At 35.1% G+C, this 26,431-nt stretch overlaps 3 protein-coding genes across 5 annotated transcripts; 2 read left to right on the top strand and 1 right to left on the bottom strand.

The window, feature by feature from the left end:
* The first annotated feature begins 2,275 nt into the window (after positions 1 to 2,275).
* On the top strand, positions 2,276 to 11,811 carry LOC111391079 (transcription initiation factor TFIID subunit 4b-like). 2 transcript variants are annotated; one of them, XM_023016221.1, is made up of 15 exons: positions 2,276 to 2,470; positions 2,590 to 2,695; positions 4,954 to 5,633; positions 5,743 to 5,841; positions 5,933 to 6,017; positions 6,124 to 6,851; positions 8,376 to 8,506; positions 8,627 to 8,714; positions 8,867 to 9,002; positions 9,129 to 9,184; positions 9,473 to 9,529; positions 9,657 to 9,797; positions 9,895 to 9,960; positions 10,034 to 10,292; positions 11,392 to 11,811. In XM_023016221.1, exons 1-15 carry the CDS (start codon positions 2,432 to 2,434, stop codon positions 11,547 to 11,549), a joined length of 2,829 nt encoding a protein of 942 aa, XP_022871989.1. In that variant the 5' UTR covers positions 2,276 to 2,431; the 3' UTR covers positions 11,550 to 11,811. The 2 variants fall into 2 exon arrangements, with proteins under 2 accessions (XP_022871989.1, XP_022871988.1); XM_023016220.1 differs by having other exon boundaries at positions 11,389 to 11,811.
* Positions 11,812 to 11,966: 155 nt separating this feature from the next.
* Positions 11,967 to 15,626, top strand: LOC111391062. Of its 2 annotated transcripts, XM_023016207.1 has the most exons (5): positions 11,971 to 12,436; positions 12,602 to 12,716; positions 12,958 to 13,605; positions 13,714 to 13,894; positions 14,841 to 15,626. In XM_023016207.1, exons 1-5 carry the CDS (start codon positions 12,360 to 12,362, stop codon positions 14,864 to 14,866), a joined length of 1,047 nt encoding a protein of 348 aa, XP_022871975.1. In that variant the 5' UTR covers positions 11,971 to 12,359; the 3' UTR covers positions 14,867 to 15,626. The 2 variants fall into 2 exon arrangements, with proteins under 2 accessions (XP_022871974.1, XP_022871975.1); XM_023016206.1 differs by lacking the exon at positions 14,841 to 15,626 and having other exon boundaries at positions 11,967 to 12,436; positions 13,714 to 14,056.
* Positions 15,627 to 24,175: 8,549 nt separating this feature from the next.
* Positions 24,176 to 25,330, bottom strand: LOC111391063 (uncharacterized mitochondrial protein AtMg00810-like). Its single transcript, XM_023016208.1, has one exon. The coding sequence runs from the start codon at positions 25,328 to 25,330 to the stop codon at positions 24,176 to 24,178; it is 1,155 nt and encodes a 384-aa protein (XP_022871976.1).
* Positions 25,331 to 26,431: the final 1,101 nt, after the last annotated feature.

The raw sequence follows: 26,431 nt of genomic DNA, 5'->3' as shown, positions 1-26,431 counted from the left end.
TAACAAACCAGGACTGCAGCTGATTCCATATCTGCATTAGGAAACATAATTTGTTAAAAAAAAATATAATTATGAGATAAAAAAATGGAAGGAAAGCCATTTGAGTTGCCGATTTCCAGTCGTCTGGAAACGGATGGCCCAACAACTTGAGCCATCAATTTTTTAGCCAACCCGGTGGTAGGCTAGTTGGTCTCAGTCGGGTGTTATCTATACAGATGAATTTTTTTTTTTTGCTTAAAAAATTATAGATTTATTTAAGATTGTAAAAATTTATATGTCTATTTAAGAATAACATTTAACGATTAAAACAATTTACTAATTCAATAAAAACGAAATTAAAAATATGTAAATATACTTACTGATTCGAAGTGATGGTTAGAAACAATATTTTTTTTGTTGATCGTTTGATAAATTTATGAGACTTCAAGGTTGAAGCAGATGAAAAATGAAACAATTTTTATCAGTATTGGAGTAAACAAATAAATAAAGTAGCTTGGTTTAAAAATTTTAAATATGAAGTGTTTGATTTTTTACTTTGTAACTTAAATGTATTCTTGTCTTTTTAAACAAATTCATATATTTGTAATTGTATAAACTATTTAATAAGATTCTTGTCTTTTGATAAACAAAAGGCATTGTGGTGAGTTGCAAATTTTTTTATTGAAGTGGAAAATTGGCTATTTGACTTGGCTCTTTTTAAAAGTACCACGTTATTCATATGGGTATTAAGTGGGACAAGTCGCTCATTGATTTGGCTCATGCTCGAGATAAGCTATGATACAAGTTGAGCAACAAAATACTCTTGTAGCTAGCTCATAAATTGTGAGTGAAATGCAAATTTCACTTAAAAATTGGCTATCGATTGATCTGAGAGTCAATTTACCCCACGAGTAAGCGTGAGTTGACTTGTATAGTGGATTGAGGAAGTCTGAGGATGGACGAATCAAGAGGAGTGAGTCAATCCACTTAATAAACTAAATACATACTAAGTTATCAAATGTTGGATATTGCCTCCCAAATTTTTGTAGACGTATTACATAGGGTTGATAACAGTTCAATTATGGGTCGGTTTGGCCAAAACCATAACCACGTCACCAATTTTTTTACCATACCATAACTGCACCATAACCACGTAAATCGGTTCGGTTCGGTACGGTTCGGTTAATAATCACAAAAATAAATTATTTTTTATAGGTTCATCCGTCAAATTGATATAAAACAATTTATGAAAAAAGTCAATGAAAACAAAAACACAATATATTGTATTCGACCACGCCTCGGACTTGGCTCAAGTCTATACTATAATCAGTATTGATTGAATTTATCCTCTTTTCGAAAATATTTGAAACAATTTTTGCATCAAATCTTGAAAATGCGTCCCTGGAATTGGATATAAAATGCAATCAGTTTATAGATATAACCAAAACGACTGAGATAAATTTTTGTTCCAATAATCTTGATTAAGAAGGCCCCTCACCTGAGGTCTCGTCTTTTCTTTAAAAATTGAAGTCCAATCTGATTCAAACTGAAGTTGTGTGGAAAATTTTCTAGAGGCGACGACAGCTTGGACCATGGAGGTAGTGGAGCTGTGCGTGAGTTTGTGGTTTGTGGAGAGTAGTGTTTGTATTTATATGCTGTCATACTAATACTATTATTATGGGCTAATGGTAAGTAGGCTGATCAGCTCGGTCAAGTAGATGCGATGGAGGAATTTTGTTTTGGGCTGGATAAAAAAAAGTGTAAAGTCCAATAATTAATTCAATTGTTTTTTTTAGTGGGTAATGGTTTGATTTCGGTTCGACGGCGTAAATACCATACCTGCACCGCCACGAACTGGTTCATTAAAATCAAATATCATATCCGCCCCATTGCACCATCGGTTCGATTTTTTTCGCTTCATTCGATTCGGTTAATCGCGATTTTTGATTTTGACGGTTGAAATTGTCATTCCTAGTATTACACTATAGATAATGCATAGGCATAAATTCAATGCGTAGGCATGAATTTATCTTGAGTATTTGCTTGTAGTAACTATGAATAAGTCCTTGTTTGAGCCACGTTAGTTTTATAGGAATGTATTTTTGAATAATATATTAATAAAAAATGTGTGGTTAAATAATTTTTTTTTAAATTTACGTGTAATATTATTTTACTAAAAAATATATGGTTAAAATAATATTAAATTAATGTTTAAAAATATATATTTTTTTGGAAGAACATGAGACAAATAGGACCTAAATGCACACTGTACAGCAATTTAAATAGAATACGGGGAGGCGAGCCGAGAGCTAAAGAGAAAATAATACAAAGAAAAAAATTGGAAGGGAGGCTTCCATATAAACCGGGTGGAAACACACATCGTTAATTAATAATTATTCTGACTTACTGCCGCTTCCTCAAAAACTCTTCGGGACGCAGATTTTAGAGTTGTATGGAATCGAATATAATGAAATTCCTCGAAGAAGACGAGGTGAGCCCTATATATGTTTAATCTCGTAGATTTGTGTATATGTCTTTTCCTAGTTGAATTATATTTGATTTTGGGATTGTAAAGACTAATTTTTTTTTGACAATTGAACGGGTTTTCAGGATGAAACAATGCATTCTGGGGCTGATGTGGAGGCTTTCACGGCTGCATTGAACAGAGATATTGAAGGGGATGCTTCTACATCGCGGCTCCTGAGTTCAGATAATGGTATTCAATTTTTGTTTTACCTCCGTTTATTGTTTGAATGGAATTTCTGGGTTATTATTGTTTTTTGTTATTTTGGTAGTACTGATTATAATGAATTTTCCTTTGGGGGCGGATTGAGTTTGTCAACATAGGGTTTTACTTAGTAATGAAATATTGTCTTTGAACATTGAAGACCTTACTGATTAAGTGGGAGAAACAAGAATATAAAAAAGAAAGGGATTTAGTATGCACTCATGTTAAGTGCTTTGAACTAAAGATTAGATATGTGCTTATTTATCCTAAGATATGTGCTTATTTATCCTATTCAAGTAATACAGTATGAAAAGGATATTGGTCATTAAGGATTACATGGTTGATGCAGCGGAACAACACAAGAACTAAGAAGGCATTCAAAGACATTGTAGTCAATAATTCATTGTCGTAAAATCGAATACAATCTAATGAAACTTATTGAAATACTCCCAATTAAAATTTATTAATTCAAAAACCAAACTGCTGAACAATGATATATAGATCTTCTTTTGATGAAGAACCCTACAACCTAAAATCTTAGAATCACATAATGACCCTTAAACTATGAAGAATAACAAAAGACTCTATTTTTACTAAAAGAAAAAAGGAGAACCTTTTTTTAGAATAAAACTTGAATCCATGCGTCGGTTTTGTCATTCTTCCCAGGCTGACAAAAATCTGCCTCGAATCTTTTGTCCCGTGTTCTCATCCAACGGCTTTTAATGGCAAACTAACGTGTAAGTTAACATTGGACCTAGTCAAAATATTAGTACTGATATCATGTACTATCTATCTACTTTTTTCAAGCTCTAGCGTAATTTCTTTTTCCTTTCTCTCATCCACATAGGCACTGCCCTTTTTCTTCTGTTTTCGCATTTTTGTGTTTGTTCTAATTTCAGAAAACCAAAAAAAGCTCGCTGCACTTTTTGTATGTACCATTCTTCCAGTATTTTGTAACCAATCAACACCAATATCTGCTACCTCAATAGAATAGCAACAGACATGGGCAGCTAGTTCATGCTATCCAATTCCACTAAGGTGAATAGGTAAACTAACAAACCCAATATCATGACTATTAGGTGCCCCACTACTAATTACCCAAACTACCTCCTTAGTAGCTTCAAGCAGTGCTTGAAGTCTGTTTTAAATGGGAGGAAGATTCCTTTATTACGGAGACTGGAATGTGGATGGGAGATAAAATTCCTGTAGGTTTCAATAAATAAACTAATCTTCTATATGAGTTCTACGAAGAAAGGTCAGATATCTAGAAGCTTACGCTAAACTTTTGTGGCGCTTTCAAATAATGATATTGTGTGGATGTGTTTCCCCAATATCCCATCACATTTTTACGACCAGTGTACTTAGTGATGTTTATTTAATGTGTCCAAAGGCTTTTTATTTTCCCAGTTAGATAGTGATTTGTCTGAACTGTAGAATCTTGCAGTTTTGACTTGACATGATAATAATTTTTTGTCTGAACTTCAATAAAGAATACTAGTGAATGGCAATAATGTTGAGCATCTGAATATTGTTGCGACATGCAATTGGATGAAGTGTCGCTGATTTATAAACCTGCATTGAATCCAAACCTTCCCTGAAATTTAATGATTGATTGCTTTCATATCTCTTTGAATTACTGTGGCAGAAGTTCCTCATTTGTACATAATCAAAGCACAAGTCTAGCTAACAAGACCACGTAGTGCATGTTGAGCTAATGAGGCATGCTTGAATTAAAATTACATGCGTATCAACATTGCACCCCACAACTTAAAATCACTTTGGGAAGAAACAAAAATTGATGACCACTTGAGTAGTAGTGCAAGAAATTAGACAACCTCAAAGTATATCCATTTTAGTTTCTTCCTCTTCCTATTTGGAGGCTCCAATAAACGCGCTGCTGAAATCTGCAAAAACTGTTACCTTCATCCTCATTTTGATTGCTTAATATGATTTAACAGATTACCAAGATCATTTACAATGAACTTAATCAATCCCTTCTCCTCCTTTCTGATAGCATCATGGTTGCAGTTTGCTAATCTCTTATCATTGATTTGTTTAACTACTTTATAAGAAGGCAGCCAGGTCATTTTTAAGATTCTCGATAATTTATCAAAGAACAAGTATGCTTGTTTCCCGATGAGATTTGCTAGCATATTCCCCTCCACCAAGTTCTTTCATTCTATTCTCAAATTGTGCTTGTAATGAACTTTTTCATCTTCCTGATGCATGCAAATTTACAAATGCAGTAGTCTTATCTCAAGGAAGCAGTCATACATCTAGTTCATATCTTCCGCAGTGGCAAACTTCCAGCCATGATGAAAGTGTCAATTTTCGAAGTGAGCATGATCTAACTGCTATGGAGCAAAATGAACAACATTCATCTCAATCTCAGCTACAGCCCCGTGGGCCAGAATCTGAGAATCAGAAAACACAAGCTAACCAAAATACTATTCCTGTATCTCAACCAACGAGTGTGAAGATATCTGAAAAGAATTCCGTCCACACACCAGGGACAGATCCAGAAGAAAATCCAGATAGGGAGTCACAGCTGGACAAATTACAGAATATGACTAATCAACAGCCCATGGCAATGGGGTCGAATAATCAACATAAGTTTGCAATAGGGACCAAAAATCAACAGCCCATGTCAACAGGAACAGGGAATCAACAAACAATAGCTACGGGAATGGGTAATGAACAGGCCTTGGCGGTGAGTCAACATGCCATGGGAGCTGGGATAAGTAGCCAACAGTCCAGCACCTCAGGGATGAATAATCAACAGACCGTGGCAAACAATAATCAAGAGCAGGGTAATTCATTGAAATTAGGCAAACAAGTGCCTTTTGGTCTGTTGCTTCCTATCATACAACCACAACTCGACAAGGATAGGGCCATGCAACTTCACACTCTTTACTTTAAACTTAAGGTAATATTTAGTAGCTTGTTACTTCATTACTTTATAAATAATTGTCTTTCTCTAGTAAAGATCTAGTGTTTGTATTAGTTTCTAGCTAACAGTGGTTGTCTCTTTTCAGAAAAATGAGATCTCTAAAGATGTTTTTGTCCGACATATGAGAAGTGTGGTAGGGGACCAGATGTTAAAGATGGCTGTATATAAATTGCAGACTCAACAAGTAATGAACATCATACTTTTAATCTGTTTATAGTTGAATTGAAAATGCACAACTTCATTTATGGATTGATGCAAAATAAAAATAAAATCAGGCTTCAAGGAACATCCAGACTGCACCGAATCAAATGCCATTACAGTCTCAGGCCTCTGCACAACAATTGCAAATGCCATCAACTGGTGCCAAATCCTTCTCTGAAATTTAATTAATTAAACAATTGTACCAAAAGACTCCTAGATTTTCTGGCGATACTCATATTTCTATATTTTCTGCACAAATTAACAGATTTGACAAGCGATAGTAGTGCTCTGAAATCCCGGGAGGTGGAACATCAGGTAGATTCACATGGAAAGGATGTAAATCAAATGTCCTCTTCCACTTTGAATGTTTTGAGTCAGGACAGGAAGCAGCCAGCATTTCCAGTTCAGGGGCTTAATAAACAGCAGCAACAGCATTTGCACTTCTCACAGGCATCTTTTCCAACATATGGAAGTGCTGGGAGTAGTTATCCTCCTTATTCTGCAACATCTCTCAGACAGCAACCTCATGATTTGCAAATGAGGCAAGTTACAGCTCATCAGAACATGAATGCTAACCAGTTGGGTCCTACAACACAGGCAATGAATATGATGAATGTGCCTAAGTTTGGCAGGCCTAATGCTTTTGGTGAAACAAAGAAAATGCAACCGGGAGCCGTGTCTCACATGAATAACAATACAACACTGCAACAAAATCAAGTCCAGTGGTCATCATCCACCAGCAAGGAGCAGAAAATTGGAGTTTCATCATCAATGTCTTATGTGAAGCAGGAACCACATGATCAGTCAAATGACCAAAAGCACAATGCCGACGAGCATGTTAGTCAGGTCAATCAGGGAAATTTTGCAGGGAATTTGAAAGAAGAATCCTTAGAGATGCACTCTTCTAGAATGGGATTCACAATGCCAACGAGCATGTTATCCACAAATTCAGTGCCCTCTTCCATTACAAACCATTTGGAAACTAATTCATTGGTAATCTTCAGAGGTCCTATGTCTCTGGTTCCTCTGTTGTGTTTATACTAATGTGTGATATATAACTCTAAAATCTGGTCTAGCTTGAGTTATGATCCCTGCATTGAGCCAAAACAGTGGTGCTAATAGTTATTTTCTTTAGCAGTTTTAAAGGTGTTAATCATATTTATCTCATTTTATTTGTTCGTGGTTGTTTATGTAATTACTTTTATTCATATTCCTTTCTTCTATTATTTATTTTTATTTTTATTTATTTATTTTTTTTAAAATGGGATTCTTATACCTTGAAATTTGCTTTAAGTGATTGAAGTGTATCTTCGAGAAAATAAAAAATTCTGTTACTCTTAGGGTGTGTTTGATTACATTTATTTTCCATGGAAAATATCAATTTTCTACCCAAATTCCTATTTGGAGTGTTTGATTATTATTTTTTTCCATGGAAAACATTTTCCAACTTTTAAAAATATGCCTAATTTTCCTTGTTTTTAAGGAAAATATTTTCTTTGGGTAGAGGTGGTTTTTATTTTCCACAAAAGATGGAAAACATTTTCTTTTCTAGGTAATATTTTTCATGCCAATCAAACACACTCTTAGTTCTTATTCCCATGTCACTGTATTGACCCATGACCTTGGCACTACCTGTTATTCTTGTGGCTGTGGCTGTGGCTGCTGTAATTTTTCCTCTTATTATATTTCCTGTTAGTCTGGCTAAAGGAGTCAAAGAACTCTTTGATGAATCCTTCTAGTTTTCTGATAATTATTGAATCTCTGACTCCTCTTCTTGCTCTCTATCTGAGGCTGCAGATTTTTGGTTGAACTTCTTGTTCTGCATGTTATTGCCTTTGTCTAATATTGGTTGTAATTTTAGAATTTTTTCAGATGATGGACGCTATCCAAAATAATCCAGAATTATAGTGAAGAGAAGAGAGGAGAGGAGTAAAGGGGATTAAAAATTAAAGTAAGGGGAAGAAGAGGAGAGACAAGATGACATGAGGTAGGAGAGAGAGATATGTCTGTATTCAATAATCAAAGCCTAATCAAAACAAAATGCTACCCCGAATTATATAGGGTTCTACAGTTTTATTTAAGTAGGCAACAAATAACATAATATACTATAAAATCTTTTAAACTAAACCCCAATTGCTTTAATAAAATAAGAATCCGAACTTGGAAAGTCTTCATAATGGGATCTCCATCATTGTCTCTCTGTAACCTTGTCTTTTCCTCAACTTTTGTGGCTGCCTACATCTTATTTGGGGTAGTAGCCTGAGTGAGGGGGATGTTTCTAATAATTACAGTTTCTCGCAGTGCTTTGGTTTTGTTTTGTGCTTTATTCTGGGCATTTCTCTTTCTAGATGAAGCATAATTTTGACACAAGACAAGGGTTCCAGTGCAAGGGCCATGGGGTCTGGGAAGCATGTTATGAAAATGTGCTCTTACCGTTACATGATAATTTATATCTGGTTATTTATGATTATCTAGAGGTTGATTCATCTCTTTACTTTTGCTTTCTTATTTAATCAGTCAAACTCCCGGATACCTTCTTTGACCTCTTCTATTGGACTTGGAAATAATTCTAAGGCTGTCCCCAAAAAGATTTCCGTTGGTCAGAAGAAGCCACCTGAAGCACTTGGTTCTTCTCCACCTCCATCAAGGTGATGCCATTTTTTTATATCGATAAATTTGCTAGGCCTATAAAATGACAAGCAGATTAACTTTTCGCACATAGCAATGAATCCTCATTGGGATGTTGCATTTGTTTACATATCTTGTAGTAAGAAGCAAAAAGTGTCTGGAGACTTTCTGGATCAAAGCATTGAACAACTGAATGATGTTACTGCTGTAAGCGGAGTTAATATCAGGGTAACTACTCTTCAACCATAACCTTATCCACAGAGTGATGGAGTAAAATCATATTCCTGTCCAACCCACAACATTAACCTCACTTAATTAGACTCTTGAGTCTTGACATATGCTGAGTTTGTTATCCTTATGAAATACAATGTATAAAACAGGAGGAGGAAGAACAACTGTTCTCTGGCTCCAAGGAAGAGTTTCGGGATTTGGAGGCATCTAGACGGGTTGTTCAAGAAGAGGAAGAAAGGCTGATGTTGCATAAGATTCCACTTAAGAAGAAACTAATGGGAATCAGTTAAATCTTCTCTATCTTAACCGTATTTGACTGTTTTGATTTCTTAATTTGTCTGTGGATAAGGAGCAACTATAGTATTAGTAAAGATTGACCTTTTGGTTTTCTTCATCTTCTCTCTGTGGCAGTGGCTAAGTGTGGTTTGAAGAATATAGGCAATGATGTGGAGCGATGCTTGTCCTTGGTGAGACTGTAATGTGCCTATGCTCTAATTATGACTTTTCGTACATGTTCTAGGAACCATATTGGAGTAATTTTTGGACCATAAAGGAAGATTTTAGATCTTCAAAATATTTTTGGTTGCATTTGGCAGCCTATAGACCTTTCAAATTGGGAAACTAATGGCCGTCATGAGATTGCTTCTCCTAATAGGATTATGATGAACCCGATTTTGAAGTTGAGAAGTACAAACACACTTTTTATAAAAGACATGCCAAACTTTTTACTTACCTTTGTATATTATACTTAACAGTGTGTGGAAGAAAGAATGCATGGACTCATTACAAATTTAATCAGATTGTCAAAGCAGGTTAGTTTCCATATTTTAGTTTCAGTTTCTATTTCTTTCACTCTTCTTTGGGTGAAAAGTTAGAAATTGCTGTTTATTTGAATGGGATATCCAACTAATCTTAGATAAATATTTATGGTTTTTGTAGCGGGTTGATATAGAGAAGCCAAGGCACAAGACTGTCGTCACTTCTAATATTAGGCAACAGATTATGATGATGAATAAAAAAGCTCGGGAAGAATGGGAGAAGAAACAGGCTGAAACAGAAAAACTTCTAAAACAGAATGAAGTAAAACTCTTGTGCTTCCGCGTACTGCTTTAGTTCAATATTATTTCTTCCTTCTTTATTGTGAATTTTTCAGTATCTGTGATCATTTGTGATGCAGCCTGAGAATGATACTGGAGTTGATGGAGACAAGGAGAAGGATGAAAATCGTGTAAAATCAGCAAAGGTACAGAGATGTCTCCAGTGCTTTCTGGAAGGAAGATGTAATATCATTACATTCTAAGATTTGGTCATTTCAGGCTAACAAAGAAGAGGATGATAAGATGCGTGCAACAGCCGCAAATGTTGCTGTCCGAGCTGCTACTGGAGTTGGTGACATGCTTTCAAGGTGGCAATTAATGATTGAGGCCAAGCAGAAACAGGGAGGAACTGATGTGGCATCTGATTCTCAGTCTGGTAAAGATGTTGCACAGAAACCTTTACCATCCTCTGCAAGACGCACAAAGGAAAATCAAGAAGCAGAAAAATGTGGTCATTCGGTTGCCAGTAACATCCCTGGTATGTTGGTTTATCATTGCTTAAGTAACAAGTAGGCAAGTTTGGTTTTGTAATAATTTGACATGCTGCCCTGCCCAATAATGTTGTGTACTAGTAGGTATGAATTTATAGGTCTCAAATAGATGATCTTTTTTGGGCGAACCTGCCTAAGCTTTGAATGAGCTTATGACTGTATTATGGGCTATCAATGTCATGAGTTGGCATTTGTTTGAGTTCATTAGGCCCAAAAGTTAGTTGTTGGAATAGTAGTATCAGTAGTTGACTTCGATTAGACCAGACTGACCCAGAGAACGTGCCCACTAGGGCACCACCTGATGTTCCATAATTCGAAGCCAAATCTGATTTTTAGATTCAGTTTTGCTTAAAATTTGGATCCATCTTTTGATAAATTCTCTCTGACGTCCAAATTATATGTTTGACACACACACACACACACACACATATGCATATGCATATATATTTTTTATTTTTTCCCTATAGCTGAATACTTTTATTGTTGGTCCATAGAAATGTATGCGAACTTGAAAATTTTCATTGGTAAAGATTGACCTAAAAGTGTGCTTGATTTATCACTCGCTTGGCAGGATGTGATCTCCCCATTAAGTTTGTTGACTAATTAAGCATTATGACTTGATTGGTTCTCTTCTACTATTTAAATCAGTCTGTGATAGATTAAGCGCTAATACCTAACTTTGAAAGCAATAATAAGCTAAAAGAATACAGAAACGTGCACACAAATACACAGATTAACGGTGGTTCCCCTCAATGTGAAATCCACATTTGCTTGCCGTGCAGAATTTTCATTATAATGAAGGGATATTACAAGGCTTTCACACACCTTTCTGTCCTGTCTACATGAAAGACAGCTCCTCCTAAAATCTTTTATATGATAGGATATTATTATGATGTCCCTAAAATAAATATATATGGAACTATTAGGTCAAGGGGGAAAAAAAGCATACAATACCAATTTAGCTCCGTAGTCCTTGGCAAGCATTGATTGATTTTTCTTTCTTGTGAGTAATTGGCCTAAATTTGATATTTGGATTGCATTATTTCTCTTTGATATTTTCCCCTGCTATTGGTTGGTATGCAGCAGAGAAAAGGACGGTAGGGAGAAATCAAGTTGTGGCTGAGGCTCGCAGCATATCAATTAAGGATGTGATTGCGGTGCTAGAGAGAGAGCCTCAAATGTTGAAATCTACACTGATATATCGCTTGTATGAAAAGCTTAGTGCTGATGCTGCTGGGGAATGATCCGATCAGCTCTTAGTAAAAGATGCGATTCTCATTGTAGAGATGGATCTGCAATTGTCACATCCCTTGTATACAAAGGATGGTGCTAATGTTGTGTATATATTATTTAACTGCAGTAAGTGCATTACAAGATTCATAGGAACTGCTGCAGTTGATTTTCATTTTATTCTTTAATTTTTGCTGATCGACATCTGTGTGAATCCTTACTAATTCTCAAAGGAAACGAAGACAATGAAAATGATTTTTCTGTGTGATTCTGAACGACTATGTGAATCCTTTATAATTAGAATGAAAAGAAGTTTTCCATTCAAGTTTTAATACCTGCACTTTATCACCAAATTAAACGTTTACTGTGCCTACTTTTATTTATTTATTAAAGTACTGAGAATGCGTACACGCTGCCTGCCCCGAATTAATTCGGTGCGCATCGGGTAAACAATAAAAGTGAAATTCATGCTGAAAAACAATGCGCCTAAATCAACTCAACTTTGCATTTAAGAAAAATCACCATCAATAAATATCTCGAAAATTAACCGCACGCTCATTTTTACCCAACACCAAATCTCAATTTTCCGTTAATACATACCAAAAATCCAGGAAAGAGCACCTTCATTTATAAATTTCTGCTATTCGTTTCACAATTTCAAATCGATATTTCTGATTTTGATTTGTTGGACTATATGATCTTTGTTCATTTGGAATATTCCTATTTTATAATAGGCATCATTGTGAAATTTTCTCTTCTTTTTCGTAGTTTCTGTGTGAAATGGTGTTTTTTTGGATCTAAGAACATCTGCATATTTTGGGAAAATGGCATCGAATTTTGATAGATGGGAAAAAGATCCCTTTTTTTCTGCTGCTGAAGAGGTTCAGGAATCTACCGACCGGTATACGAAGTTCTAATTTAAATTTTATTTTGAATCGATATTTCAGGAATGTGATTGTACTTTTGTGAAATTTATTGAATTTATGGCGGGATTGATTTTTAATTTTTTTTTAATAAATGGAGTTCTTTAATACGATTAAATTAACATCTGTGACCCATTTTACAGGATGGAATCAACTTATAGAACATGGATTCATGCAAGGAAGGACACCTCTGGGGCTTGGAATGCGGTTGAACTCCGAAGAGATCTCCAAACAGCCCTTGGCACCGCTAAATGGCAGGTAGTTGACCTACATTAAGCGAAATGTGTTTAAATAAGAACCTGGGTGGATTGTTCTCCATTTTTCGTTTCACCTGTTGCTTGCGTGATGTTCATCAATGATTATGCTCTTGTTTTCAAAAAATAAATAGACCACACTCGGACGTTATTCAGTTTTGATTTTTATAGAAGGAAGATTATGCTTAAAGCATTATCGTACTAAGTGGTCATGAAATGGTTGTTGATGTGCTTGATTTATGCAGTTGGAGCAATTTGAGCGAGCTGTTAGGTCGAGTTATACTAGTTCGAAAGCAGCCAATGATGCAAAAGACAGGCATCGAGATTTCATAATTGCGATAGGAAGTCATTTATCAAAGGTTGAAAGCTCTTTAAAAGAAATGGCAGTTTCTCAGGGCAAGCCACCTTTGCCCTGGCTCCGATTAGATGAAGGAGAACACAAAGAGCTTGCGCTGTTCCTTTCACGGCCATCATCAGATTTCATAGATAAAATCTCCCCAAAAGTTCATGTTAAGGGCCAAATATCTGAAAACTCAGGAGGGACTGGCAAACACTCGATTCCAGAGTGCACGAGTTCATCTCATTTGGTGGCATGGGGTCAGGTTGAGGCTAAGGAAGATAAGTTACACGGACATCGGAGGACAGCCAGTGCTGGTGCTGACATCGGTTCCTGGAATATTGCAGTTTCTGATGATGCTTTACCTCACAGTTTATCCAATCTAAAACCTGATCTGCCCCCTAGAAAGATACCCAGTTTTTCAGGGTTTCTAAATACCATGGAATCCTCTATGTCTCATTTGAAGTGGTCAAAGAATGGCTACCGGAAGTTAAAGATTTCAGATTGCCATGAAGAAGTTGATACTAGGTTACCTCGATCTCAAAATTTGACCAAAGTATGTGATTTTCCGTGGTTACATTTAAAATTGGTCTTCAAATGTATTTAATCGTTTCTGGTAGTTGTATTATGCTATTCCTGACGGAATCTACACCCCTTTTTGAAGAATATCAATGCGGTCTGCGAAAGGAATAAAAGTTGCCTTGATGGATGTGATGATTATGAGAAGCAACTGTATGGTTGGTATGGTGCCATACACAGACTGCTTCAGAGGTCCCAATATCATATGCAATATAGTCGACCCATTCAAATCATTTTCTCCCTTATTTTCCTCTTCTGCTTGATTGGTGAGCCTGATGATTATAGTTTTTCCTTTCAAGTTGATAGTCATTTTTCACTTTTGCGCTACCCATCCTCTAGAAGTTAATTTTTAAGCTTTAAAATGCATGCTGTATTGACTGTAAAATGAATTTGATTAACTTTTATTTCTTTTATCAATATTTCGTTTAGGACCTGTTCTTGATACATTTTCTCCTATTTGCTGCAGCAAGCATGTTTTATTCACGTTCAATGTATTGACTGGTCGAAAATTCGAAATAGATTTGATAACATTTTTTGGATACATGACATTGCCATCATTTGGGTCATAATAAACTAAAATGCTTTTTCACATATTAGTCAATTCTGCTTGAGGATCAATCTTGCAGAGCTTTTGCTTTATTTTTATATGTAATTTGTGCTCCTGGATCGACCCCCAAATTTTTTTTATTTTTTTTTGGACATTTAAATCCTCAACCTCCCACTTTGCTTGCAGTTCCATCTTTTTTCACTGAAACAATCCAATGCAGGCATTAATTTTTGACAGAAAAACAAAATTTCCCCCGAGTTCAGTTAAAAAAAATAAAATAATAGTATATAAAAAAAATAAAAAAAATAAAGAAAAAAATAACATCATAGTGTCTTTCATCCCACCCACACTGCTCCCCGCCCCTCACCCACCTCTGTAACCTTGTGAAAATCACCCAAAAGAAATAAGGAACATATAAGTTCACTACATTGAAGTGGACAACCAATGTGAAAATTGTATTGTTTTACATGTAAAAGAGAAGATTCCTTGAAGTTTTCCTTGCATGCTTGAGTTACTACATGGCTATACTTCACATGCAATACTTAAATCAATTGTGTTTTAGGGGGCTAACATTTTTGTTTAAATCGCTGCTTCAAGTTTCTGTTAATAAATAACATGCATTGCAATGTCTGCTTTCTCATGCTTATAACTTATTTATAATGCAGTTTTATGGGCACTGCGTGCAGTCTGAGGAGGAGCAAATTCCTTTATCATTGTTATTGATTGATTAATTGATATGCAATGAAAAAGTTACAGGTTTTGGGGTTATCCTTTATGGTGTTACCTTATATAGTTATGCCCTTGTTTGAGCCCCATTTTTTTTTGAGAAAATACATTCTTAAACAGTGTTTTGATATCATTTTAACCACATATTATTCAATTAAATAATATTACACGAAAATCTAAAACTTTTTCTTATTTTTTAACCACATATCACATCATTACACTATTCAAAAATGCATTTTCTTGGCAAAAATGGGGCTCAAACAAGGGCTACGTATTACGTTCCATCTTTTTAGCAATATTTTAGCCCATAATTAAGTTATGCTCTCAGAATTGAGCAGTAATTGTTCCAGGTACACGATGTACACCCCTCCCTCCTCTCCTCTCTTCATTGTGAATCAGTTTTGTCTCAATTATGTTGTACTATGTAGGATTTTTGGGGAAGTAGATTACCTTGGTTCAGGTTTGAATTCGATAGAGAAGTTTGAAACTATATTCCACTTTCTAGATGATGCTCCGCACTTTCCAAGCTCCATTTTCTTCATGTACAATATTCAATGATGTAGAATGTAATGCAAGTTTGAAATTCTAGTCTCTTGGTCATTGTCTCTTCTTACTTGTATTAACAGTCAATTTCCTGGTACTCCTGGATGGCAGACTGCATATGAGTGGCTATGTTCAAATGAATTGTTGGGTAGCATTACAGTGATGCTTAATTTGTCAGTAAATGGCAAAGTTTGGCCTTGGATGGGATTGAAGAGAAAATTTAAAAAATTGTTAGTTGTGTTGTGAAATAATATTGAGTACTGTTAACACATGATGCTCGGACTCTTGATTCCGGTCGGCGTACCCGTAATAACGGTTACGAAATATGGAGTGGACGTGGCAGATTTCAAGTGAACATGGCAACCTAAGAATGAATTTTGGGCATAAAAACGAGATAGGAATGAGGAAAATGATAGGAATATAGGCGAATTTTGGGTTGCCGGCGATTTTGGTACATGAGAAATTTTGTGGGCTGTGTTCTTGGGTGGCAGATCTTCGCTCTTACTTCCGTCGAGTGCGCTATTGGGGATTGGGCAGCCTTGATTGTCAGGTGATTTAGGATCGTGAGTTTGGGTGTGTGAAATTCGGCTGTGATTATTTGTGGTATCGTGAGGGGAAAAATTCACAAGTCAGGTGTCAAGTTTTAAAATGCAAAATTCAGGTAAATGCTAATTAATTAAACATATTTATTAATTAAATATAATAATATCACAATTATACAATTAATGATCATAGGTACATAATTATAGGTTGTAATTTATTTATTGGTTACATATTATCAAATTAATTGATCATAAATTATTTGGATGTCACAAATAAATTTTTTTATAGATCACAGTTTATTTAATTGGTTACAACTAAAAAAATATAGGTCACAATTTATTTATCGATCACATATTTTCAAATTTGTTGATCACAAATTATTTTTTTATCATAAATTATCGAATTTTAAGGTCATTATTTAATGGTTAGTTACAAAGAAATAAATAGTTGGTCACATATACCAAATCCCCCATGTCCCCATTGACGATACCAAAATTTTTAAGTCACAATTGAATACTTTATTACAGATAATCGAATAATTGGTCACAACACCAAATATTGGGTTGCATATCACCGCCACTGTCACTATGTCCACTTGCGACTGCCCTAACCCTAACACCGTTGCCACCACAATTTGTGCCATAGATAACTGTCACTTCTTCCATAAACTATCACCTCCAAACCTTAAGAATATACGCCATGGTGCCACATCATCACCACCAACGACATTCACCACAAAAATACAAACCACCACCGTCGTAACAATTTATACCTTCCAAATAAAAGAAAAGAAAAAGAAAAAGAAAACTTACAACCAACAAAAAACCAGTTGCCAGCCCCGTCCCCAACGTCCTTAGAGCCCCTACCACCATTACCCTCATCGTCGCCAAATCCACTATCGTCATTAGCACCTCTACCTGCATAATCAGCAAAAACCACCTCCCTAACACCCAAACCACCATCACAAGCGACACCACCACCACCACCACACCCCAAGTAGATTTACCACCATCACCAGCATCTCACCACTGTAGCACGTCATCACCATATGACGATGACTTGAAAATCACTGCAAGTAGATGCGCTATCGGCGTGGCATTGTCTCCAGCAACGATTCGATATTTTAAAAGAGAAAAGAAGAGAGAAGGGAGAGAGATGTAGAGACAGAAGGAAGAGAGATGAAATAATTAAGGTTTGAGAGTGGGGCGGATGGGAGTGGATAGATTTTATAATAATATTATTAATATAAATAATTAAATTAATACTTGATATTTGAACAAATAAACTTCACACCTCATTTATGAATTGTAATTTTTAAACACCCGTTGACATGTAATTTCCATTATCGCGAGTTTACGTTTGGACATTAGGCTAATGGACCGTGAGTATTTGATTGGGCCGTTTTCTTTTAGTTGTGGTGTGGGCTTGTTTGTTGAGCCGTTAGTTGTGCTTATTAAATTTTGGAAAAATTTCATAGGTGAGAGATTACGTAAAGCAGATTTCAAAATTAAGAAAACAAGTTTCAACATTCAAAAATTAGATTTTTATTTAAAATTTATTTATGATTTAATTATTTAATTAAATGTTTTATTAACTTAAGGCTTGTTTGAGCCACATCATAGGGAAAAAATGCATTATTCATGTCAAATCAATGAAAAATGTGTGGTTAAATTTAAGGAAAAGTTTTAAATTTGTGTGTAATATTATTTTATTGAAGAATGTGTTGTTGAAATGATGTCGAATCTCTGTTGAAGAATGTATTTTTTTTTGAAAATAATGTGGCTCAAACATGAGCTTAATATATTTAGATCACAGTTTTATATCACAGTTATCTAATTAATTATTCCGGGAATAATTCTTAGTCACAACTTATCAAATTATTGGTCGTAACTTATTTCTCAATCACAGATCGAAAATTTTATAGGTCATAGAATATTTTTCGATCACGAATCCAAAAATTTTACAGGTTACAGATTATTCATCGATCACATATCAGATTAATTTTTAGTTATAACTTATCAAATTATTGGCCGTAACTTATTTCTTAGTCACAGATCGACAATTTTAGAGGTCACAAAATATTTTTCGGTCACTAATCCAAAAATTTTACAGGCCACAGATTATTAATCAATCACAATTCATTTACTCATTGCAAATTATTGAATTAATTGGTCACGATTAATTTTTCGATCAAAACTTAATCATATTGTGAGTCACAATTTTTGGGTCATATATCCAATTGCAAGTCACAATCGAGAGTCACAGGCATAGTCACAATTTCCAGCACCACTACCATCGCTGCCAATAAAACCCATCTCGCATCCACCCATTTCCCTAAAACGCCATAGCCAGCACCGTCAACGTCACCCATTTCCACAACCATCGCGTTCACCACCACAACCGGGTCAAGCAATTTACTAGTCACAGACACTTTGATCCACACAATCGACGCCAACGCTGCCGCCACCAACACCATGTCGCCATTGCCTGCACTTCATCCAATAACCAAGAAAAAAAATCAACACCACGATCTACACCGCTGTAGCCACCACGTTGCCAATACCACCATAACCTTGCATTGTCGCCTGCACCACCATTCCGCCATCACCACCGCACCACCACCATCAACACCATCACAGATTCATAGCCACCAAAGCCATTAGATCTACACAGCCAATACCGCTACACCTTTGCATTGTCGCCTGCACAGATCCACGTCGCCAATACCATCGCACCACAACTAGCACTTCAACAGATCCATTGCCCGCATATATTCACGCTGCCAATACCACCGTACCCTTGCATCGTCGCCCGTACGACCACATCAACACCACACCATCATCACCACTGCACCACCACCCATAACACCATCACAAATTCACACCCACCCAAACCCCTAGATCCACCACCACAGCCGCTGTCACAAATTGCCATCGCAGATTTGTGAGGGGACCTGTTACGGATATAGGAGAGGAGATAAGAGGGAGTCGACGTCGTTAGATTGGAGATGGGCGACGACGACGCTTCTTCTATTGGCTTAACTTCGGCGTCGACGATCTCATATTTTTTTCCCCAATTGTTGAGAGTCGTAGTTGAGAGGTAAGAGTAGAGTGAGAGAAGTGAGGTAATTTAGGTTAACTTACAGAGAGAAGTGAGAATAGAGAGAGAAGTAATGTTTAATTATTATTTTTATATACATTAGTTTATTAATTAATTAATAAAAGTTATGATTTGTGAAATACTAAACATGCCATCTTATTTATGAAATGGGTGATGTTGACGGTGCTGGCTATGGCATTTTAAGGAAATGGATGGATGCGGTTTAGGGTAGGTTTTGCTGGCCATGGTGGCAGTGATGGTGGTGGTGCTGAAAATTGTGACTATGCATGTGACTCTCGATTATGACTCGCAATTGGATATGTGACCCGAAAATTGTGATTGTGACTCACAATATGATTAAGTTGTGATCGAAAAATCAATCGTGACCAATTAATTCAATAACTTTCAATGAGTAAATGAATTGTGACCAATAAAAGTTTCAAATATGTGACTGATGAATAATCTGTGACCTGTAAAGTTTTTGAATTCGTGATCGAAAAATATTATGTGACCTATAAAATTGTCGATCTGTGATCGAGAAATAAATTATGACCAATAATTTGATAAACTGTGATTAAAAATTAATTCATGACTAATTAATTAGATAACTGTGACAAAAAATTGTGACCTAAATATATTAAATTAATAAAATAATTAAATCATAAATAAATTTTAATAAAAATCTGAGATGTATCCACGTATCTTTGTCTAAGATTTAGACACTTTTTAGCTATGTTCCAATATTCTATAATTTTAAAAGTAAAAGATCCGACACTTTTATGTACCATACTCGAGTCCGACCATCATAGTTGTTTACCAACATGTGACTTGTGGTAATTCTTGTTGCATTATTGATGTCAGATAAGTTGCAAAGTAATTGCAGTATATAGAAGTTGTACTTCTAGCTCTCATGTTCATCGACGGATTGTGTTTTTTTCTCGTAAAACTGCTCTTTTTTATTTATCTTTTTTCCTTTTTTTTTTTTTTGGGTTCTTCCTTCTCTTTTCTTTTTCTTTCATTATTTCGGGAAAATTTCAGGCAAGGTTTTGATCAAATAATATAGTGTGTATAATAAACTTAAGGTGGATCGTCTAAATTTTATTCTCACCATTTCATTTAGTGAAATCTTTACAATCATATGCTTGAGTCAACAATACGAGTCATGAAAAGATAAGTTACATTGCATGTCTGCGTGTGGTATCTAGCATTGTTTTATATGTATTTAAAGGTTTCTGTTGTAACTTAATATAAAGTTTTAACCTTTCAATATTTAACCTATTTAATTTTCTTTATTTATTTATTTAATAATAAGTTTAAACACAATTAAAACATCATAATTCATATTATAACTTCTATTTTAATGATTTAATTGTGGGGGTTGATTTTCACCTATAAAAGGTGGTTATATCTCATTGAAAATGTGAACTAGAATAAAACTAACTTTGAAGGAAAACATTCTCTACAATTAATATTATATTCTTATACTTTTGGCAACTCGATGAGATGCTCGTTTACTTATCTCCCGATGGTTGTGCTCATAGAAAGAGAGCCACATGACTTTTATTTTGAAACCGTGTAGTGCTGAAAGAACCCGCACGAAAGGAGTCAATACGACTTTAAGACAGCGTTCTCAACGTGACTTTCAAGACTTGCTTTCTAAATCTCTTCTCTATTTTATGTTATATTAATCTTGAATTGTATTTGTTATTTTATTGTGTTAATTGATAATAAGTCTATACACAAATTATTCAATTTTCTCAACAATCTAAAATCATGTTTCCGTGATTTGTGTATAGAACACAACGTATTTGAGAATATGCCTTCTTCCATCATAAAGTTCCTTTAAAAATCTAAACTCGTTGGATATGATTGTTGGTTCCACAAAACAAGTTCAGAACTTACTTCCTGGTAGATGTTCATGGATATAGAGACTTAAGTTTAATAATCAAGTCGTGCATGTTAACCTTTACTATGTCAAGGGCATTTTAGTTTAACAAATTTCGGACCAAATTTTATTGAAGGTTGGTAACTTTTCTATTTTAAAAAAAAAAAAAAGAATTTTTGCGCTCTGCATATATTGGAGTTGTTGACTCAAAAGGCGATTTGAACAACTTGTCTCGTCAATCTAAGCCTTTTATTTATATTTTCCATAACTTTTATTCTTGTGGGGAGAATAAACAGTAAAAGTTAGAAGAGCACAAAATTTTCTGACATTTGTTAGTTGTCATTTTTGTTACTTTTCATTTCTTTTGAGCGGAAATGAAATCTGCCGAATTAATATTTTACAAGAAGTTTAATTTCATGATTAATCTCTATAATTTTATTTATAGGCAAAATCTTGTGATTAATAGTGATTTTATTTTATTGAAATTTGTAACTTCAAAAGTTTCCCCAACTTTAATTTTTAGTTTTTTTTATTATTTAAAATTTTAGTTTCGAGTTTCAAAGTACATATTTAATATAAAACTTAACAATTAGAATGTAGGTTATGTATGAATTAATTTTCATTATTATGGGTTTTTTTTGGCGGCTATTGCTTTCATAGAGAATTAAAAAAAAAAAAAAAAATCACTTGTTGATTTTCAGATGGTTCATATGCCATTTTAGCTCTATCTTTTGGAAGAGCTAGCCATTTACAACAGTAGTGTGATGGCTCTTAATTGAGGCAATCAGATCTTTCCTTGGGTTATGTTTGGTATTGAAGTGGAGTGTTTCTATATGTAGTAATAAGACCCAGAAATCTGAATCATTGATTCCTGTGGTTTGTTATGTACTTCGTTGTTGAAAATGTCTACTAAATTTGGATAACCTGCTATAGTACATATGAAATGTTATTGTGAGAAAACTTTTGTTGTAAGTTAAATAAAATTGATCCTGAACTTCTTTATAATTCGTTGGAAATTATTGCACAATATGTTTTAAAAATAAGCTGCTTCTATTTAATAATTTTCCTGACTATATTATGGGCACCAGGGGACATTTCTTCATGGTTATAGTGCGTTGATATCTATGCTATAGATTCTTATAGACGCAATTCTAATGAAATGCTAAGATATAAAATTTTGACTAGTCTTGAGGACTTCCATGAATTTTCTATAAGCTCCACCAGGTAGCCATGAAGTTATCATAAAGTAAATGGATAATTGTATTTTCAAGATATTTAGCTTAGTTAACCATGTTATCATCCTAAAAATAATTTCATTATGGAAAGAAAAGAAGTTTCAAAAGTTAGGGGTATATAAAAAAAATAAAAGTTGGATAGATGTGTGCTAAATATCCATGACCATTGACATCGACTCGATGACCACAATGATTGTAATAAACAATTTAATTCAATCATCAATATATGTGATACGTAAGGTATGCATTGATGGTTGATCATTCTTTTCGGCTACATAGATTAATATTAAATTGTGATTTATGGAGATTGAGAATATTTGGTGATGAATTATTGTGTTTAAATAAATTAATTAAAAAATATATATATTTGGAATGTGGGGTGTCTAAAATGCCAAATAGACGCACCTTATAGTGTTCTTAGTTGGAAAAGCTGACTTTGGAAAGTGTTAAAAATGAATTTTGTAGATTTACAGGTGAAATACCAGAGCTCAATGGATGCATATGCTCAAACATGTTACTAGAAGTCAATTTCTAAATTTCACGTGTCCATCGTATTATAATTAAACGTGTTATTGATATTTTGGAAATTTTAAGAAAACTTTGCTGGTGTTCAGATTGCAAGCAGAGAATAAAAGCTTGTAAATTGATGTTACCAAATTATTGTCCAAGAGGGATATGAAATAAATTATAGTCCGTAATGGACATATATAAATTATCGAGGGGATGAGCTTAAGCCCATAAGGGAGTTACTTTCGGGAGTAACCCAATCTTTGTGATTGGAGACCTCATGAATAAGGTTCAATGTTGAGGAACAACCAGCACTGCATGACTTATAATAGCATTATTTTATTTGTGCTCATCTCCATGGTGATAGTGCTAATAAATGTGATGTTTGGAAGGGTTTAACCTTGAATGAGTACCGAGACGATAATTCTTGCTAGGTGTAGGTCACACACATCTTTGAAGGACTTACCTATGCAATGAGGTCGTGATTATGGGATTGGACTATTCCCTAGTGGCTCTTCTAGAATCAAGATTAGAGCGCATGGTCATTAATAGCGCTATTCGCAATGAACTGAGCCTAAATCGATACTGTGTGTGGAACAATTGAAGTTTGGTTAAAGAGACCTAATTCAAGGCTTAGTCCATTATGGCTCCTTCAAGTGGAAATTATTATCAAAGTGAAGTTCAAGTCCAAAAGACACCTACACTATTTCACAGTATTATGTTGTCACAATTATATATTTTTAATTATATTGAAAGTTTAAAACTTGTGGGGGAATTATTGTAACTTCAAATAAAGCTTTAACCTTTCAATAATTAACCTATTTAATTTTTTGTTATTTATTTATTTAATAATAAGTTTTAACACAATTAAAACATCATAATTCATATTATATATTCTCTTTTAATGACTTAATTGTGGGAATTGATTTTCACCTATAAAAGCTGGTTATATCTCATTGAAAAGGTGAACTAGAGTAAAAATAACTTGGAAGGAAAATATTCTCTATAATTTATACTATATTCTTATACTTTTGACAACTTGATGAGAGACTTGTTCACTTATCTCCCTATGGTCGTGTGCTTATAGAAAGAAGAGCTATTTGAGTTTTATCTTGAAGCCGTGTAGTGCCGAAAGAACCTGCACAAAGAAAGACAACACGACTTTAAGAAAGCGTTACGTGACTCTTGATAACAATATAATGAATCTCAAACCAATATGTTGAATCAATTCAAAAGGAAGAAAAGAGAAGAGAAAGAGAAGAAGAATAAAGAGGGAACAAAAATCTATTAAGCCATCAATTGAGTTTTCAAAGAAAGTATAAAACGGGTTTTATACTACTACAAGGAAACCTAAAAATAATAGGAAACTTACAATAATAGGAAATTACGTATTATGCTAAAATAAATAACTAAATATAAGTAATTAACTAAATATAACACACGTTTTCATCCCCCCTCAAACTCAAGATGCTAAAGCAAGAAGCAGCGAGAGTTTGTCACGCAAAAAGCGAAAACGATGAACCGGATGAGACTTAGTGAAGAAGTCAGCAAGCTGCAACGATGAAGAAACAAAAGATAGGGAAATGGTGCCAGTCTGCAGATGATGACGAACCAGATGACAATCAATCTTAATATGCTTTGTGCGTTCATGGAATACAGAGTTGTGAGAAATCTGAATGGCACTAGTATTATCACAATACATGGGAGTTGGGGAGGAATGAGAAACACCCATGTCTGCAAGTAACCATCGCAACCACACAATCTCAGTGGTGGTGGATCCCATAGCTCGATACTCTGCTTCTGTAGAGGAGCAGGAAACAACAGTCTGCTTCTTACTTTTCCAAGAGATAAGTGAATCACCCAAAAATACACAAAAACCCGTAGTGGACTTGCGATCAATGGGGTCGCTGGCCCAATCAGCATCAGAGTAGGCACGGAGCACTAAGGATGAGGTTGATGGAAACAAAAGACTCTGAAAGCATGTACCACGAAGATAACGCAAAATACGAACAACTGCTGCCCAATGAACTGTAGTAGGAGCTGAAACAAATTGACTAACAATATGAACACCATAGGCAATATCAGGACGTGTGATGGTAAGATAAACTAGACATCCAACAATAGTGCGATACAAAGTGGGATCAGTCAATGGGACACCATCAGAGGATGAATATCTTGCATTGGACTCAAGAGGAGTATCAGCAGATTTATTGTTAGTAAGACGAGCACGCTCAATGACATCCATAGTATACTTGGACTGAGAGATAAGATAACCTCTAGGAGAAGAAGCAACTTCGATCCCCAAAAAATAAGACAGTGTGCCCGAGTCCTTCATTTCAAAACGACACGCCAATTCTAATTTCAAACTTGCAATTCCATCAATATCATCACCAGTAATAATCATATCGTCAACATATAGCAATAATATAATGTGACCAGCTGAAGTGCATCTAAAGAATAAAGTGGAGTCATGATGACTGGATGTAAAACCAAGAGAGCTAACAACAGTGGAAAATTTTTCAAACCAGGCACGAGGTGCTTGTTTGAGGCCATAAAGTGCCTTTTTGAGTTTACAAACAAATCCAAGAGTGTGAGAAAGACCAGGAGGAGGAACCATATAAACCTCCTCTTAAAGATTTCCATTTAAAAAGGCATTTTTAACATCCAATTGAGAGAGACTCCACTGACGAACAGATGCAACTGTAATAAGTGTACGAACAGTGGCCATCTTGGCAACAGGAGCAAAAGTCTCCTCATAATCCAAACCATACTGTTGATTAAAACCTTTAGCAACCAATCTGGCTTTGTAGCGTTCAATCGAACCATCAGATTTGGTTTTAATCTTATAAACCCAACGACAACCGATAGTATGTTTACCTGAAGGCAATTCAACCAAGTCCCAAGTGTCTGTCTTATGTAGAGCAGAAAGTTCATCAGCCATAGCTTGTTGCCAAAGAGGATTCAAAATAGCTTCTTTATAGGAAGATGGTTCAACTAACTTATGAATGGATGTTAGAAGATACCAAAAGGACTCAGAATAATAAGAATAATCAAAATCAGGTAATTGAGTGGACTTACGAATACGTTGAGAATAACGAGGAAGAGATGAAGCAGGAGTTGGATCAACAATCTCAGGCGGTGCTTGGGAAGCCATAGAAGAAGGAGGGGTAGTATGATCTGAAGCATGTGTACCTGCAGGACATGAAGAATCAATAGTACATGAGGTATGGGAAGGTGAATTGTTTATATCATCAGAGAATGGATCAATATAAATGAGGTCGGTTTTGGTCACGTTATGAGTATTATCAGAAATGGAGAAGAATGGAATGTGCTCAAGAAACACGATATGACGAGAGACATATAATTTATTATTAATGGGATCGAAACAACGATAACCCTTTTGCCCTTGCCCATAACCCAAGAAAACACAAATAGCAGACCGAGATGTCAACTTATTACGTTCAACTTCAGGACGAAGAACAAAGCAAGTACAACCAAAAACTCTCAATGAGGAGTAATCCGGAGGATGCCCATACAATGTTTCAAAAGGTGATAAACCTGAATTGTGGGAAGATGGAATCTTATTAATTAAAGAAACAGCAGTAAGAGCTGCTTCTCCCCAAAACTCACTGGGAACTTTGGCAGATAAAAGAAGTGAACGAGCAGTTTCCACAATGTGCCTATGCTTTCGTTCAGTAATACCATTTTGTTGTGGGGT

This window comes from Olea europaea, unplaced genomic scaffold, assembly GCF_002742605.1.
Source record: "Olea europaea var. sylvestris unplaced genomic scaffold, O_europaea_v1 scaffold747, whole genome shotgun sequence".
NCBI classification, from domain to species: Eukaryota; Viridiplantae; Streptophyta; class Magnoliopsida; order Lamiales; family Oleaceae; genus Olea; species Olea europaea.
The sequence above is the reverse complement of the archived record's forward strand: the minus strand, read 5'-3'. Positions and strand labels throughout refer to the sequence as shown.

Coding starts and splice junctions, on each gene's coding strand:
- LOC111391079 (XM_023016220.1), top strand. CDS start 2,432: ATGGAATCGAATATAATGAAATTCCTCGAAGAAGACGAG. Junction 5,634..5,742: donor CTCTTTACTTTAAACTTAAG/GTAATATTTAGT, acceptor GTCTCTTTTCAG/AAAAATGAGATCTCTAAAGA. Junction 8,715..8,866: donor TAAGCGGAGTTAATATCAGG/GTAACTACTCTT, acceptor TGTATAAAACAG/GAGGAGGAAGAACAACTGTT.
- LOC111391062 (XM_023016206.1), top strand. CDS start 12,360: ATGGCATCGAATTTTGATAGATGGGAAAAAGATCCCTTTTTTTCTGCT. Junction 12,437..12,601: donor GTTCAGGAATCTACCGACCG/GTATACGAAGTT, acceptor CCCATTTTACAG/GATGGAATCAACTTATAGAA. Junction 13,606..13,713: donor GATCTCAAAATTTGACCAAA/GTATGTGATTTT, acceptor CCCTTTTTGAAG/AATATCAATGCGGTCTGCGA.
- LOC111391063 (XM_023016208.1), bottom strand. CDS start 25,330: ATGGTTCCTCCTCCTGGTCTTTCTCACACTCTTGGATTTGTTTGTAAA.